The sequence below is a fragment of the Colobus angolensis genome, unplaced genomic scaffold (genome assembly GCF_000951035.1).
Source record: "Colobus angolensis palliatus isolate OR3802 unplaced genomic scaffold, Cang.pa_1.0 Scaffold13, whole genome shotgun sequence".
NCBI classification, from domain to species: Eukaryota; Metazoa; Chordata; class Mammalia; order Primates; family Cercopithecidae; genus Colobus; species Colobus angolensis.
This window is the reverse complement of record NW_012114252.1, coordinates 10,864,511-10,876,902: the sequence shown is the minus strand read 5'-3', so window position 1 is coordinate 10,876,902 and position 12,392 is coordinate 10,864,511. Positions and strand designations below refer to the sequence as shown.

General features: G+C 39.3%; 1 protein-coding gene across 3 annotated transcripts in view; it reads right to left on the bottom strand.

The window, feature by feature from the left end:
• The window catches only part of PCCA (propionyl CoA carboxylase, alpha polypeptide), a 478,059-nt gene that overhangs the window by 225,726 nt on the left and 239,941 nt on the right, over positions 1-12,392 (bottom strand). For all 3 annotated transcript variants that reach the window (XM_011933842.1, XM_011933840.1, XM_011933841.1), the window contains one exon: positions 10,822-10,897. In XM_011933842.1, the coding sequence (XP_011789232.1) occupies positions 10,822-10,897 (76 nt within the window). The remainder of the gene's footprint in view (positions 1-10,821; positions 10,898-12,392) is intronic.

Here is a 12,392-nt window from a genome sequence, read left to right as displayed (position 1 = left end):
CCTATCTCTGGTTATGAGAGAGAGAGAGAAAGACAGAGAGAGATTTCACTGTGGTAAAAAGCAAATGATTACCACCAGGTATTCCTGTGGAGAGGAATGAAAGGAAAACACCATGGTCTGAGTATGAGCAAAGGAGAGAATGGTGCTGAGTGCAGTGAAAAGGCCAAAAGGCAATCAGGGTGTGATAGGCCATGCACAGATTTCACATTCCCATCAGAGCAACTAGAATGGGAAGCAGGGCAGGTATGACTAGATTTACGCAATCCAGAATCACTTAGGCTGTTATACGGAAAAGGGACTGGGGAAGGGCAAGAGGGAAGATTGAAAAATTCCTCAGGGAACAATTGCAGAGATATGCTGAAAAATGGCAAGGCTGAGGTCCACAGCTAGGACACTGACAATACAGATGGGAGAAGTAGCTGGACTTGAGGGATATTCAGGAGGCAGGCAGGGACTGATGGCAAGAATGGGGAGATGAGGGCCAGGTGCAGTGGCTCATGCCTGTAAGTGCAACATTTTGGGAGACCAAGGCAGGTGGATCACTTGAGGCCAGGAGTTCAAGACCAGCCTAGGCAACATGGCAAAATCCCATCTCTACAATAAATACAAAAAATTAGCTGGGTGTGCTGGTGTGTGCCTGTAGTCCCAGCTACCAAGGAGGTTGAGGTGGGAGGATCAGCTGAACCCTGGAAGTCAAGGCTGCAGTGAACCCTGGGCCCACCACTGCATTCCAGCCTGGGTGACAGAGTGAGACCCTGTCTCAAAACAACAACAACTACAAAAAATGGGGAGATGAGCACAACACCCAAAGTTGTGGCTCTGCAACATGAGAGAAGTTGCCATTTGCAGAGAAGAAACAGGTTGAGAGAAAAATAGCAGATTCATGGACAAGTTAAATTTGCAGTGCCTGTGAGATGATGTCTGAATGATTAAGGTTCAGAAAAGCAGGCAAATTCGATGGTATACATCAGAAAACAGATGCTTCTAGTTATAGGGGGAACATCCCCCATATGTGAAGGAATCCAAAACAGGGTGAGACAGAGAAATGTGAAATAAAACCAGCAATATGCAAATCATTCATATATTACAATAAATCAAGTTCTGGAAAAAATAAGACTCTAAGGGAGGGACTGAAAGGGATGAAAGTTATTAGACCAAGGTACATCAACAATTTAATTTACCAAAAAAGTTGATCTTATGTACAAATTAATAATTCAGAATATTTCAATTTACAAGTATTTTTGCAAAACAGTAGGTAAGGTAGCAGGAGTCTCAGGATTTTTGAACTTCCCTCCCCTCGTTAAACAGAAATAGTACAGTTCATTTTGGGAGGCCGAGGCGGGTGGATCACTCGAGGTCAGGAGTTGAGCCTAGCCTGACCAACATGGTGAAATCCCGTCTCTACTAAAATTACAAAAATTAGCTGGGTGTTGTGGCTGGTGCACCCCTGTAGTCCCAGCTACTTGGGAGGCTGAGGCAGGAGAATTGCTTGAACCTGGGAGGCAGGGGCTGCAGTGAGCCGAGATGACAGAGTGAGACTCCATGTCAAAATAAAAAGAAAATAATAAATAAAATAATAAAAAAATAAACAGAAAAAGAAAAAAGAAAGAAAGAAGTAATACTATTCAAATATATACTTAATATTTCATATTTAACTTTACTGGCTTTCATGTTACAGCCTATTGCTGGTATACATTTTTTAGCTCCCTGTGTGGCCAATGTTAAAATAGTTGGAACCAAACTCTGTCATCACTAAAATACAATATAGCTTTCAGAAATAGTTAATGATAATTTGAACGAAAAAGAGATTATTTTCTGATGCCCCAAATTTGTGACTGATAATATTCAGAAAGTTAACATGCTTGCAGTTTCACAGGATAAATGATATGTTGTATTTGTCCTCCATATCCCAAGCTGAAAAATAGGTGCTGATTTGAGAAAAATGTAACTCAAAGGAATTGAAAGCAAATATTAATTTACATTTTGGATATCAAAGAACAGAGCCATCAAGCACATAAATGAAGCATGGAATTTTAAAAAATCTTTCTACTTGAATAGTAAATACAGCATAAAAATACAGACTTTCATCTCACTAAATGATTTTTTTTTTTTTTTTTTTTTTTTTTTGAGGAGTCTCGCTCTGTCGCCCAGGCTGGAGTGCAGTGGCCGGATCTCAGCTCACTGCAAGCTCCGCCTCCCGGGTTCACGCCATTCTCCTGCCTCAGCCTCCCAAGTGGCTGGGATTACAAGCGCCCACCACCTCGCCCGGCTAGTTTTTTTGTATTTTTTAGTAGAGACGGGGTTTCACCGTGTTTGCCAGGATGGTCTCGATCTCCTGACCTCGTGATCCGCCACAAAACCATTTTCTCTTTAATGTTTTCTAAATAAAATACTACATATGACTATGCAAAACTAAATCGTTATCTTTTTTTCCTTCCTAAGGCCAATACAGTGAGATAATGGCTCATGGCAGACAACAAACATCTATGCCTCAACTGTTCCCAGAACTACTGTCCATTAATTAATCGTAAAGCCAAAAGAGGATAATAATCAGAAAATTATTTTATATCTAAGAGCTCAAAAGATCAGATCGATGGGAAGAATCACTGAAGCACTAAACAGTATCACACAGATCTGAAAGTTACCATTTTGCTTTTAGTTTCTTTCTTTCACATCCCAGGAAAGACAACACTATTTGAACAGATTCTTGTTTAAATAGTATGGGGACAGTAGAGGTATTCTTTGAGAGTTAGTTTACAACTTCAAGGATATTATTAATCACACACTCATAAAAATGATGACTGGGAGGTGTGGACTGGGAGTCATGGACGACCTCTGGCAGAGTTCACCAGGTCCCATCTGTACGGGAAATCACGACCCGGCCACAGAGAAGAGGCCCCTAGGAGTGGCCTTCCCCTGACTGCCTGCTGGTTCCAAAACACTGCCCAGACATCAGCTAGACATGCTGCCAGGATCAAACAGAGGCCAAAAACACTCTTATTTCATGAGGATTTCAAAATTCACTTTAACCGAATTATATTTTTGCTTCGAAGTTTCTCTATCTTTTTTTTTTTTTTTGAGACAGAGTCTTGCTCTGTCGCCCGGGCTGGAGTGCAGTGGCCGGATCTCAGCTCACTGCAAGCTCTGCCTCCCGGGTTTACGCCATTCTCCTGCCTCAGCCTCCCAAGTAGCTGGGACTACAGGCGCCAGCCACCTCGCCCGGCTAGCTTTTTGTATTTTTCAGTAGAGACGGGGTTTCACCGTGTTAGCCAGGATGGTCTCAAACTCCTGACCTCCCAAAGTGCTGGGATTACAGGCTTGAGCCACCGCGCCCGGCCAAAGTTTCTCTATCTTAACAAAAGTTCACAATCAGCACAGGAAAAAAAATTCATATTTGAATAATTAAGCAGTTACCAAACAAGACAGTACATTGTCTTACCTTTTCTGCCCTTCATAAAGCAAGTTTTTAAACTTGCCTATCCTTCAGAATTAGCCAGAGAAGTAATATCTAAGTTCAAAATCCCAAGTGCATCTCTGTTTTTATTCTTTAAATATTAGTGGAGAGTGGGGGTACTTGCTCTTCCCTATTTTTTAAATTTTTTATTTTGAAATAATTTCAAAATGTAAAAAATAGTAAACAATTACTATATATGCAGGTTCTACAAATAACACCTTATCACATTTATTTGCTTTGTCACTATTTTTTTCTATTTATACACAGATACATAATTTTCTTTCTGAAACATATGAAGGTAAGTTGCAGACAAGATGTCATTTTACTTCTAAATATGTCAGTGTACATCTCCTAAAAGCAAAGTATATCTCTTCTATAATCACAGTACAAGGATCAAAATCAGACAAGCCTAACAATGCTGACATTGCTATCACGTAATCTACAGACCTTATTCAAATCTTACCAATTGTCCCACTTCTGACCCTTAATACAAAAGAAAAACATTTTTCTGCTAGTCCAGGACCTAAACAGGACCACATGCTGCATTTAGTTGTCATATGTCTTCAGTTTCCTTTGATCTACGTCAGTTGCTCAATTCTTGTGTTTCCTGACCTTGACATGTTTGAAGAGAAGAAGCCATTTATTTTGTAGATTGTCTTTCAGTTTGGTTTGTCTGATATTTCCTCATGATTATATTCAGGTTGTACATTTTTGGCAAGAATATCACAGAAATGACTGTTGCGAGAGGAGTATCTTTTGTTATTCATAACAAGCTCCTTTCAATCATACCTGAGTTTATGCTAATGAGACGACTCTTGGAGGATGGGAGCAGATGGCCAGAGGATCCAACCATGTGATTAAGGAGTTGGAACTTTCAGCCCCACGCCCACCCTCCAAAGGGGAGAGGGACTGAAGAATGACTTGGTAACTAATGGCAGACTGATAGGATCGATCATGCCTACCTAGTCAGGCCTTATAAAAACCCAAGGACAAGGTTCAGAGGACTTGTGGGTCGGTGAACACATGGAAGTTTTGGAGGGTGGGGCATCTGGAGAGGGCATGGAAGCTCTGCACCCCTCCCCAAAACCTTGCCCTATGCATCTCCTCCATTGGGTTACTCTCAAGCTGTATCCTTTATGATAAACCGATAATAGTAAGCAAAGAGTTTCCGTGAGTTCTGAGAGTGATATTGCAAATTATCACCTACAACCCTCATCCTTGGAATCACTTCACAAGTGCCTTTACTGAACCAGCGTTGACACTTTCTATCTAGAATGTGCCACATTCTACAAATCAACTGCAGTGAACTCTCCCGAAAATTAATGAAATGAAATATGAAAGAGGGCAAGACAATAAAGAGACATAATCAAAGACACTGTGTAACTTTGGGCCACAGATGGGATTAAAAAAACAGTAAAAAAAAAAAGACTCTGAGGGACAAACTTAAATATGGACAAGACATGAGATGAAACTGTTAGGTTGCTGTCAATTTTCCTTGGAGTGTAACGATGGTATTGTACTTTTTTGCATGAATGAAATGGCCATGGCAAAAATTATGACACTGAGAAAAATCTGACCTAACCAACTTTATCTTGCTTTTAACCTCCAAGCTGCCCCTGTTCATTGCTGGGTGTAGGCCATGCTAACTGTAAGACGATTTAATTTATACTTTAACTGTAAAACAATGATAATAGCCCCTTCCCAAAACAAACCCCCTCCTTGCCTGGGGAACAGACCGCATTTGTAAAACTAACATTAGAAATTATGGCTCAGGAGTCATGCAGCCAGACCAGTAAACTGGCTCAACTAGTTCTGTGATCTTACCCAGTAACTGAAGGTAGCAAGAAGACCCTGCCTCAAGCACCTATAACTTCATCCCTAAACCAACCAGTCAGCATTCCCCACTCCCTGGCCCCCTGCCCACCAAATTATTCTTTAAAAACCCTAGCCTCCAAATTTTGGGGGAAATTTATTTGAGTAATAAAACTTCAGTCTCCCATTTAGCCAGCCCTGTGTTTATTAAACTCTTTCTCTATTACATCTCAATAAACTGACTTTTATCTGTGCAGTACACAAGAAAAATCCAGTTACAGGACCATGGTCTTCCCCTTAAGAAGCCTGGTAAAGTATTCAGGAGTGATGTACCATGATGTTTGCAACCTTCTTTCAAATGGATCAGGAGAAAAACAGAGGAGAGAATGGAGGGAGGAAAGGAAAGAGGAAGGGTGAGAAAGGAGGAGGAAAAGGCAAAGAAAGGGAGAAGTAGAAAAACAAAGCAAATACCAAAAAAGTTAATTAAATAATAATCTAGGTGAAGATTATACAGGCATGCACAGCACTATTCATTCAACTTTTCTATAGGTTTGAAAATACCTAAAATTAAAAAGTCTAAGAGAAATGTGTCAAGAAAAACCCCTCTTTGATAAATCCTTTGACCTTAAAAAAAGAAATCATTGTGATATGTAGATGTCCACACCTTTCTCTGTGCTCATCCAACACAATTTAAAATATTTTAGGATGAGAAGATGGTTCAAGTGATATGAGAATATCACTTGACTGCAAATTGCTTTTCTACTTTAACAATCCATACGGACAGGTCTTTAAGTCACAGCTACGTAGTATTTTACAGTAATAATGCATTGTAATTTACTCAGTCATTCATCCATTTAGTGGACACTGTGGCTGATCAGCATTTCGGCTACTACAAACAATGTTGTTGTAAATGTCATGGTGAACAAGCTCATAATTCAGTTTTTTAACTCTATAGGAAAGATTTACAAAAGATGAACAGCTGGGTCAGAGGGCATGTACTTTTATTTTAACATCTAACACCAGATTATTTTCCCAAAATACTATAACAAGTGATACTGCAAAGATGCTTGAGTGTGTCCATCCACTTTAGGTCACCTACACAGGACATCACCAGTCTTTTTAAAAATGCTGCCACTCTGAGGATCATTTGAAGGCAGAACAAAGTGAGGTACTCTTGACAAGAGATACAGAGACACCTATGAGTCCTAAAGCAGTACTCTTTACTTTCAAAGGACCAAGAGAAGTAAGAAAAGAAAGATATGTTAGCCTCTTTCTTAAACTCCCACTACACTTTTTCAATCCCCTATTGTGGCACCTATGAAGCTATATTAATATTATACTTATCTTTTCATATGTTTTGCACACCAAGTATATTAGTAACTCCTTGAAATCAGGGATGCTATCACTCGCTCACTCATTCATTCATCCAACAAACATTTATTAATCATCTAGCGTGTGTCAGACACTGCTAAGCACCAGTAATACCCATGCAAACAAGATAAAGATCATCAGTGTCCTCATGTGCCTATATTCTTATAGGATAACCCAACATTTCACAGTTAAGTACACAATTAATGCTTTAATTTTACAGGGATGGTAAATGCTCTGCAGAAGTATTCGAACAGGGTACAATGAAAGCATATAACTTCAGCACACAGTATTAGAAATTACCTAAAATGGTCTTTCAATATTGTTTATCTTTGGTTTAGTAAATTTCATATGACTAATGGATTGATAATGTGATTTATAACACATAATTTTTATTTTTATTTTTTTGGAGACAGAGTCTTACACTGTTGCCCAGGCTGGAGTGCAATAGCGTGATCTCAGCTCACTGCAACCCCCACCTCCTGGGTTCAAGCGATTCTCCTGCCTCAACCTCCTGAGTAGCTGGGACTACAGGCGCCCACCACCATGCCTGGCTAATTTTTGTATTTTTACTAGAGACAGGGTTCCGCCATGTTGGCCAGGCTGGTCTTGAGCTCCTAACCTCAAGTGATCTGCCCTCCTCAGCCTCCCAAAGTGCTGAGATTACAGGCGTGAACCACCACGCCTGGCCTTAATTTTTAAATATATGGTTTTATAAGTGTGGGGAGAGAGGAATAGAGGATGAGAACTAAAGTTATTGAACAACATAAGCCAGTGTGGTGCCAAGCCCTTTATATACTTAACCTCAGTTAATCCTCACCAGTAATTTATACAGCAGAGACTATCACTCCATTTTTCAAATGTGGAGTATGAGATTCAGAGAGACAAAGTCATTTGACAAAAATCACATAATTTTTTTTTTCTTTAATTTTTTGTTGTTGTTGTTGAGACGGACTCTCACTCTGTCGCCTAGGCTGGAGTGCAATGGTGCAATCTTGGCTCACTACAACCTCCGCTTCCCGGATTCAAGCAATTTTCTGCCTCAGCCTCCCGAGTAGCTGGGATTACAGACGCACACCACCACACCTGGCTAATTTTTGTATTTTTAGTAGAGATAGGGTTTCACCATCTTCGCCAGGCTGGTCTTGAACTCCTGACCTCACAATCCACCTGCCTCAGCCTCCCAAAGTGCTAGGATTACAGGTGTGAGCCACTGTGCCTGGCCATCAGGGACAGGGGCTATGAACCCAGCTTTGTCTGGTTTCTGTCTACTACATCACAGTAATTCAAAGACAAAATTTCAGACTAAGCCTAGAAAAATCTACCCATACAATGAAACACATTTTTTCCATGTGACATGTATAAAGTTAGGAGAATAATGGCAAGCCTACTTTGTATTTTAGTCACTTAAAAACTAGTAACTGGTGAACCTATATATATAAAGTATAGTAAGCAAATTAGTGGAAAAATGATCATTTAAGTGTAAAACATGACAAGGTATTCATGTAAATATGAAAGAGTCCTCCTTTCAGAAGCCAGATGGAGTAGATTAATAACTTCCAGTTTGGACCAAAACTAATCTAATATTTTGACAAACTGCCCAGATGCCACGTCATGCCACTATGTCGTATTATATCAAAGTTTAACAGACATGTGTTCTGACAAAATATTCTTACTCAGACTCTCAAATTCATGGATTTACTGTTCAAGCACATTAGAGTACAACTTAAATTAACCAAAATCCAGTATTTCAATTACCACAATAAAAATGCAGAGACAAAAAGGAAGAAAATTCCCATAGAATGTGCTTTCAAATACTTTAATGTCCTCTAGGAATAATCTTCCCAAGTAGCTTATTTATGTCTATCTAAACTCACATATATAGATAAACATAGATAAACTCACATAAACTGAACGTGTGTCCCAAATACGCACTAAAGACCTCTCCACAGCAATATTACTTCCGTAAGAAAAAAGACGCCCTCCTCAAGGCCTATGTAACCATCATGTACTGGTTATATAGAGAAATACATATGTTGGGTATATAGAGAAAATATGCATTTGCTTAAAACAGTGAAAACAGCAAAGTTATGAAGTCAGAAAATACTCCATAATCAAGGCTTAAAAAAAAAAAAAAAGTAGAAAATGAGCTAGAAAGAATGTGAAGGGGATTTTTCCAGTTTTTAGATGCTGTGGATATTAATGTTGCTGATTTTCTTTTAAGTTACACCTAGGCTCACTTGAAAGCTTATTATTTTTCATTTTTCATTTTTTGTTTTTTTGAGGTGAAGTCTGGCTCTGTCACCCAGGCTGGAGTGCAGTGGCACAATCTCGACTCACTGCAACCTCTGCCTCCTGGGTTCAAGTGCTTCACCTGTCTCACCCTCCTGAGTAGCTGGGAATACAGGAATGCGCCACCATACCCAGCTAATTTTTTTGTATTTTTGTAGAGATGGGGTTGCTCCATGTTAACCAGGCTGGTCTCGAACTCCTAACCTGAAGTGATCCACCCGCCTCAGCCTCCCAAAGTGCTGGGATTACAGGTGTAAGCCACCGCGCCCAGCCAAAAGCTTATTATTTTTCTTTAGTTCACAAGGATGAATCACTAGCACACAAGATTAATTAGAATCTCCATCACCTGTTAGTTAACAAATGGAAAGAAAAAAGGGTAATGCTAAAAGGGAAGAGGGGAGGCTGAGGAAGGAGAATTGCTTGAACCCGGGAGATGGAGGCTGCCGTGAGCCGAGATTGCACCACTGCACTCCAGCCTGGGCAACAGAGTGAGACTCCGTCTCAAAAAAAGGGGTGGGGGGGGTTGGCGGTGGGGGATGGGAAGGAAGACAGCCTCTTGATCTAACAGGGAAAAACTCAAAGAGAAAAGGCAAGGGCAAGTGTGGATTACATGATGTAATTCAATATTATTAGATAAAAATAAGCAGGGAAAGGCAGATGTGAAAATACAGTCACTAATTACCCTGGGTACTACTGTACAGTTGTACAAATGGTTCACTGCACAAAGGTACTCAGGCAGGGAGGTAAAGCAAAGGCCTGACATGCTCCTTTGCTTAGCTGGGATTCCTGCCTCGGAGAAGGATGTGCCCTGAAAATAAAGCACTTTTTCTTTTTCACATAAAGCTTCAGTCCATTTCCTGGGTACCTAAAAGTTGTCTACTGCAAAAAGAGGACTTTCAAAACCTTCATAAAAGTTCCATTTGGTCCTGAAGGGGACTGTGCAGTCTTACTCCACTTCTATTGCACCACTTCAGCCTCCAAATCTAGCCTACCAGCCTACTGTTACATCCAGAGAGCCACTAGAAAAGGACAAAACTATACAGAAGCCAGTCTTCCCTATGGAATGCGCTCTGACCACACTATTCTTTCACAATTCAGTGTGAACTTATGTTTTACGCTTTAAGTCTGGTGTTAAAGCCTGTTATTCTGAAGATGAAGATCTACGTTACACTAAAGTAAGCTTTTCATTATTAATAGAAAGCTGCTAAAATATAGAATGTAATTTAATTCCTTAAGGGGTATAAGCGTAACTGTACTTTGATTATTTCAATGTAATGGCTGCTTCTAATTCATTTATCACTATACATGCTAAAGGCTGGTAGTCTCGCATTTTGTCAGGCATTAGAACTATCATATATGAACAGGAGGTAACAAAACTGCACTTCCTAGAAGACAGTCTGTAATGTGTTCTAATCACAGAAGCAAAGAGCTATTCCCTCTTTCCCCAAATTAGTCAAATGTAGGTCATTACACTTTCTATCACCATACATTTTCAAGTTTTCTACTTTAAAACAACAACAGCAACAAACACTCCATACACAATAATCTAGCAAAAACTGCTCTCAAACTGCACTGGTCAGTGGTTCTTTACTTTGAAGGCTCTCATTTCACACACAATACATAATTGTACCCACAAAATATTAGATGCTCACCTAGGAAAGATCATACATTGTAAGTTTAATAACTTAAGAAGTAGATGTAAAGTATAGGACTGCCAAGGAAAATGAAACCCCTATACTTAGTATGGTGGTTGGATGGATGGAAGCTTTTCTTATTTCTCTTTAAGCACACAGTGAGCAAATGTGCCGTGCCATATTCTCATTGGTAAACCGAGGCTGTTCTCTGGAACTGGACACCATATATAATAACCAACGAGTGCAAATCTTTGTTTTTACCTCGAATAACATAGTTATCCAGTGCATCTGCCATTCTCTCCAGTGCCTCAGTCCTATCAGAGCCATATGTGATTAGCTAAAAACAAGCAAACAAAAAACTCAATATATATATATATATTTAGAACAATGTTAAATGATTCATTTTAGTAAAAATTAAAATATTTCATAACAGATATCTAAATATATCTTGAAATTTTATGATAGTTCAGTTTTCAATATGTCAATTATGATTTTTTAAGTATATAAATATTAGAATCAAGCTATTTCAGACTTTTCTCATTTCATTATCACAGTAAAGAGTGATTTTACAAAAACAAAAATGTAACAAAATTATAGAAAAAATTTAAAAGGAGATACAGCTAAATGTGAATATTTGAGATAGGATTTGAACATCTAGGGTAGTGGTGAGGATTAGATAAGACATTTTTTCCCTATTTTTCTGTGGTTTCCAAGTTTGATATCCTGCATAGCTAACAGTTTCTTTCTTTACTTTTTATTTTTTATTTTTGAGATAGAGTCTTGCTCTGTTGCCCAGGCTGGAGGGCAGCGGCGCAATCTCGGCTCACTGCAACCTCCGCCTCCCAGGTTCAAGCAACCCTCTCGCCTCAGCCTCTTGAGAAGCTGGGATTTCAGGCATGTATAGCCACGCCCAGTCAAGTTTTTTGTATTTTTAGTAGAGATAGGGTTTTGCCATGTTGGCCTGGCTGGTCTCACACTCCTGACCTCAGGTGATCCACCCACCTCTGCCTCCCAAAGTGCTGGGATTACAGGCATGAGCCACTGCGTCCAGCCCTTAACGCTTTCATAACTAACAAAAAAAGTAAAGTCTCAAAAATAAAAGTATAAAGAAGGAAGAAGACTATCTTAGAAATCATTCGCAGTTTTACACATAATATATACAGAAGCAAATGGTACTTTTTCAGAAATCAAAAAAACAGAAAAGTCTTACCATTCTACATGATTTAGTGCCTACTTATACATATCTCTATAATTTAGCAATGAAATAAGACCTTAACTATTCATTAAAGATTTTTCTGACAGTTATTTTGGTCAATCTATAGATTGTCTTTATTTTAGTAGGTTTTACTAGCTCTTCAATATCAAGCAAATTTGAAAATTAATTTGTAGGCCATTTTTCTGAAGAGAAAAACATTCATCTAAAAATTGAATATTTAAAAATCAACCTACAATATTTTTACATAGTTTTATTTTTAAATTAAATGGTGGTTCTCTAATAAACAAAGGACCTAAACTTTATTTTAATACTACTAATAACTTAGGCCAGGCACGGTAGTTCATGCTTGTAATCCCAGCACTTTGGGAGGCCAAGGCGGGTGGATTACTTGAGCTCAGGAATTCAAGACCAGCCTGGGCAACATGATGAAACCCCATTTCTACAAAAGATACAAAAAAAACAGCCCAGCATGGTAGTACACGCCTGTAGTCCCAGCTACTTGGGTGGCTGAGGTGGGTGGATCGCTTGAGCCTGGGAGGTTGAGGCTGCACTGAGCCAAGATAGTGATACTGTACTCCAGCCTGGGCGAAAAAGTGAGACTCTATTATCCAAAAAA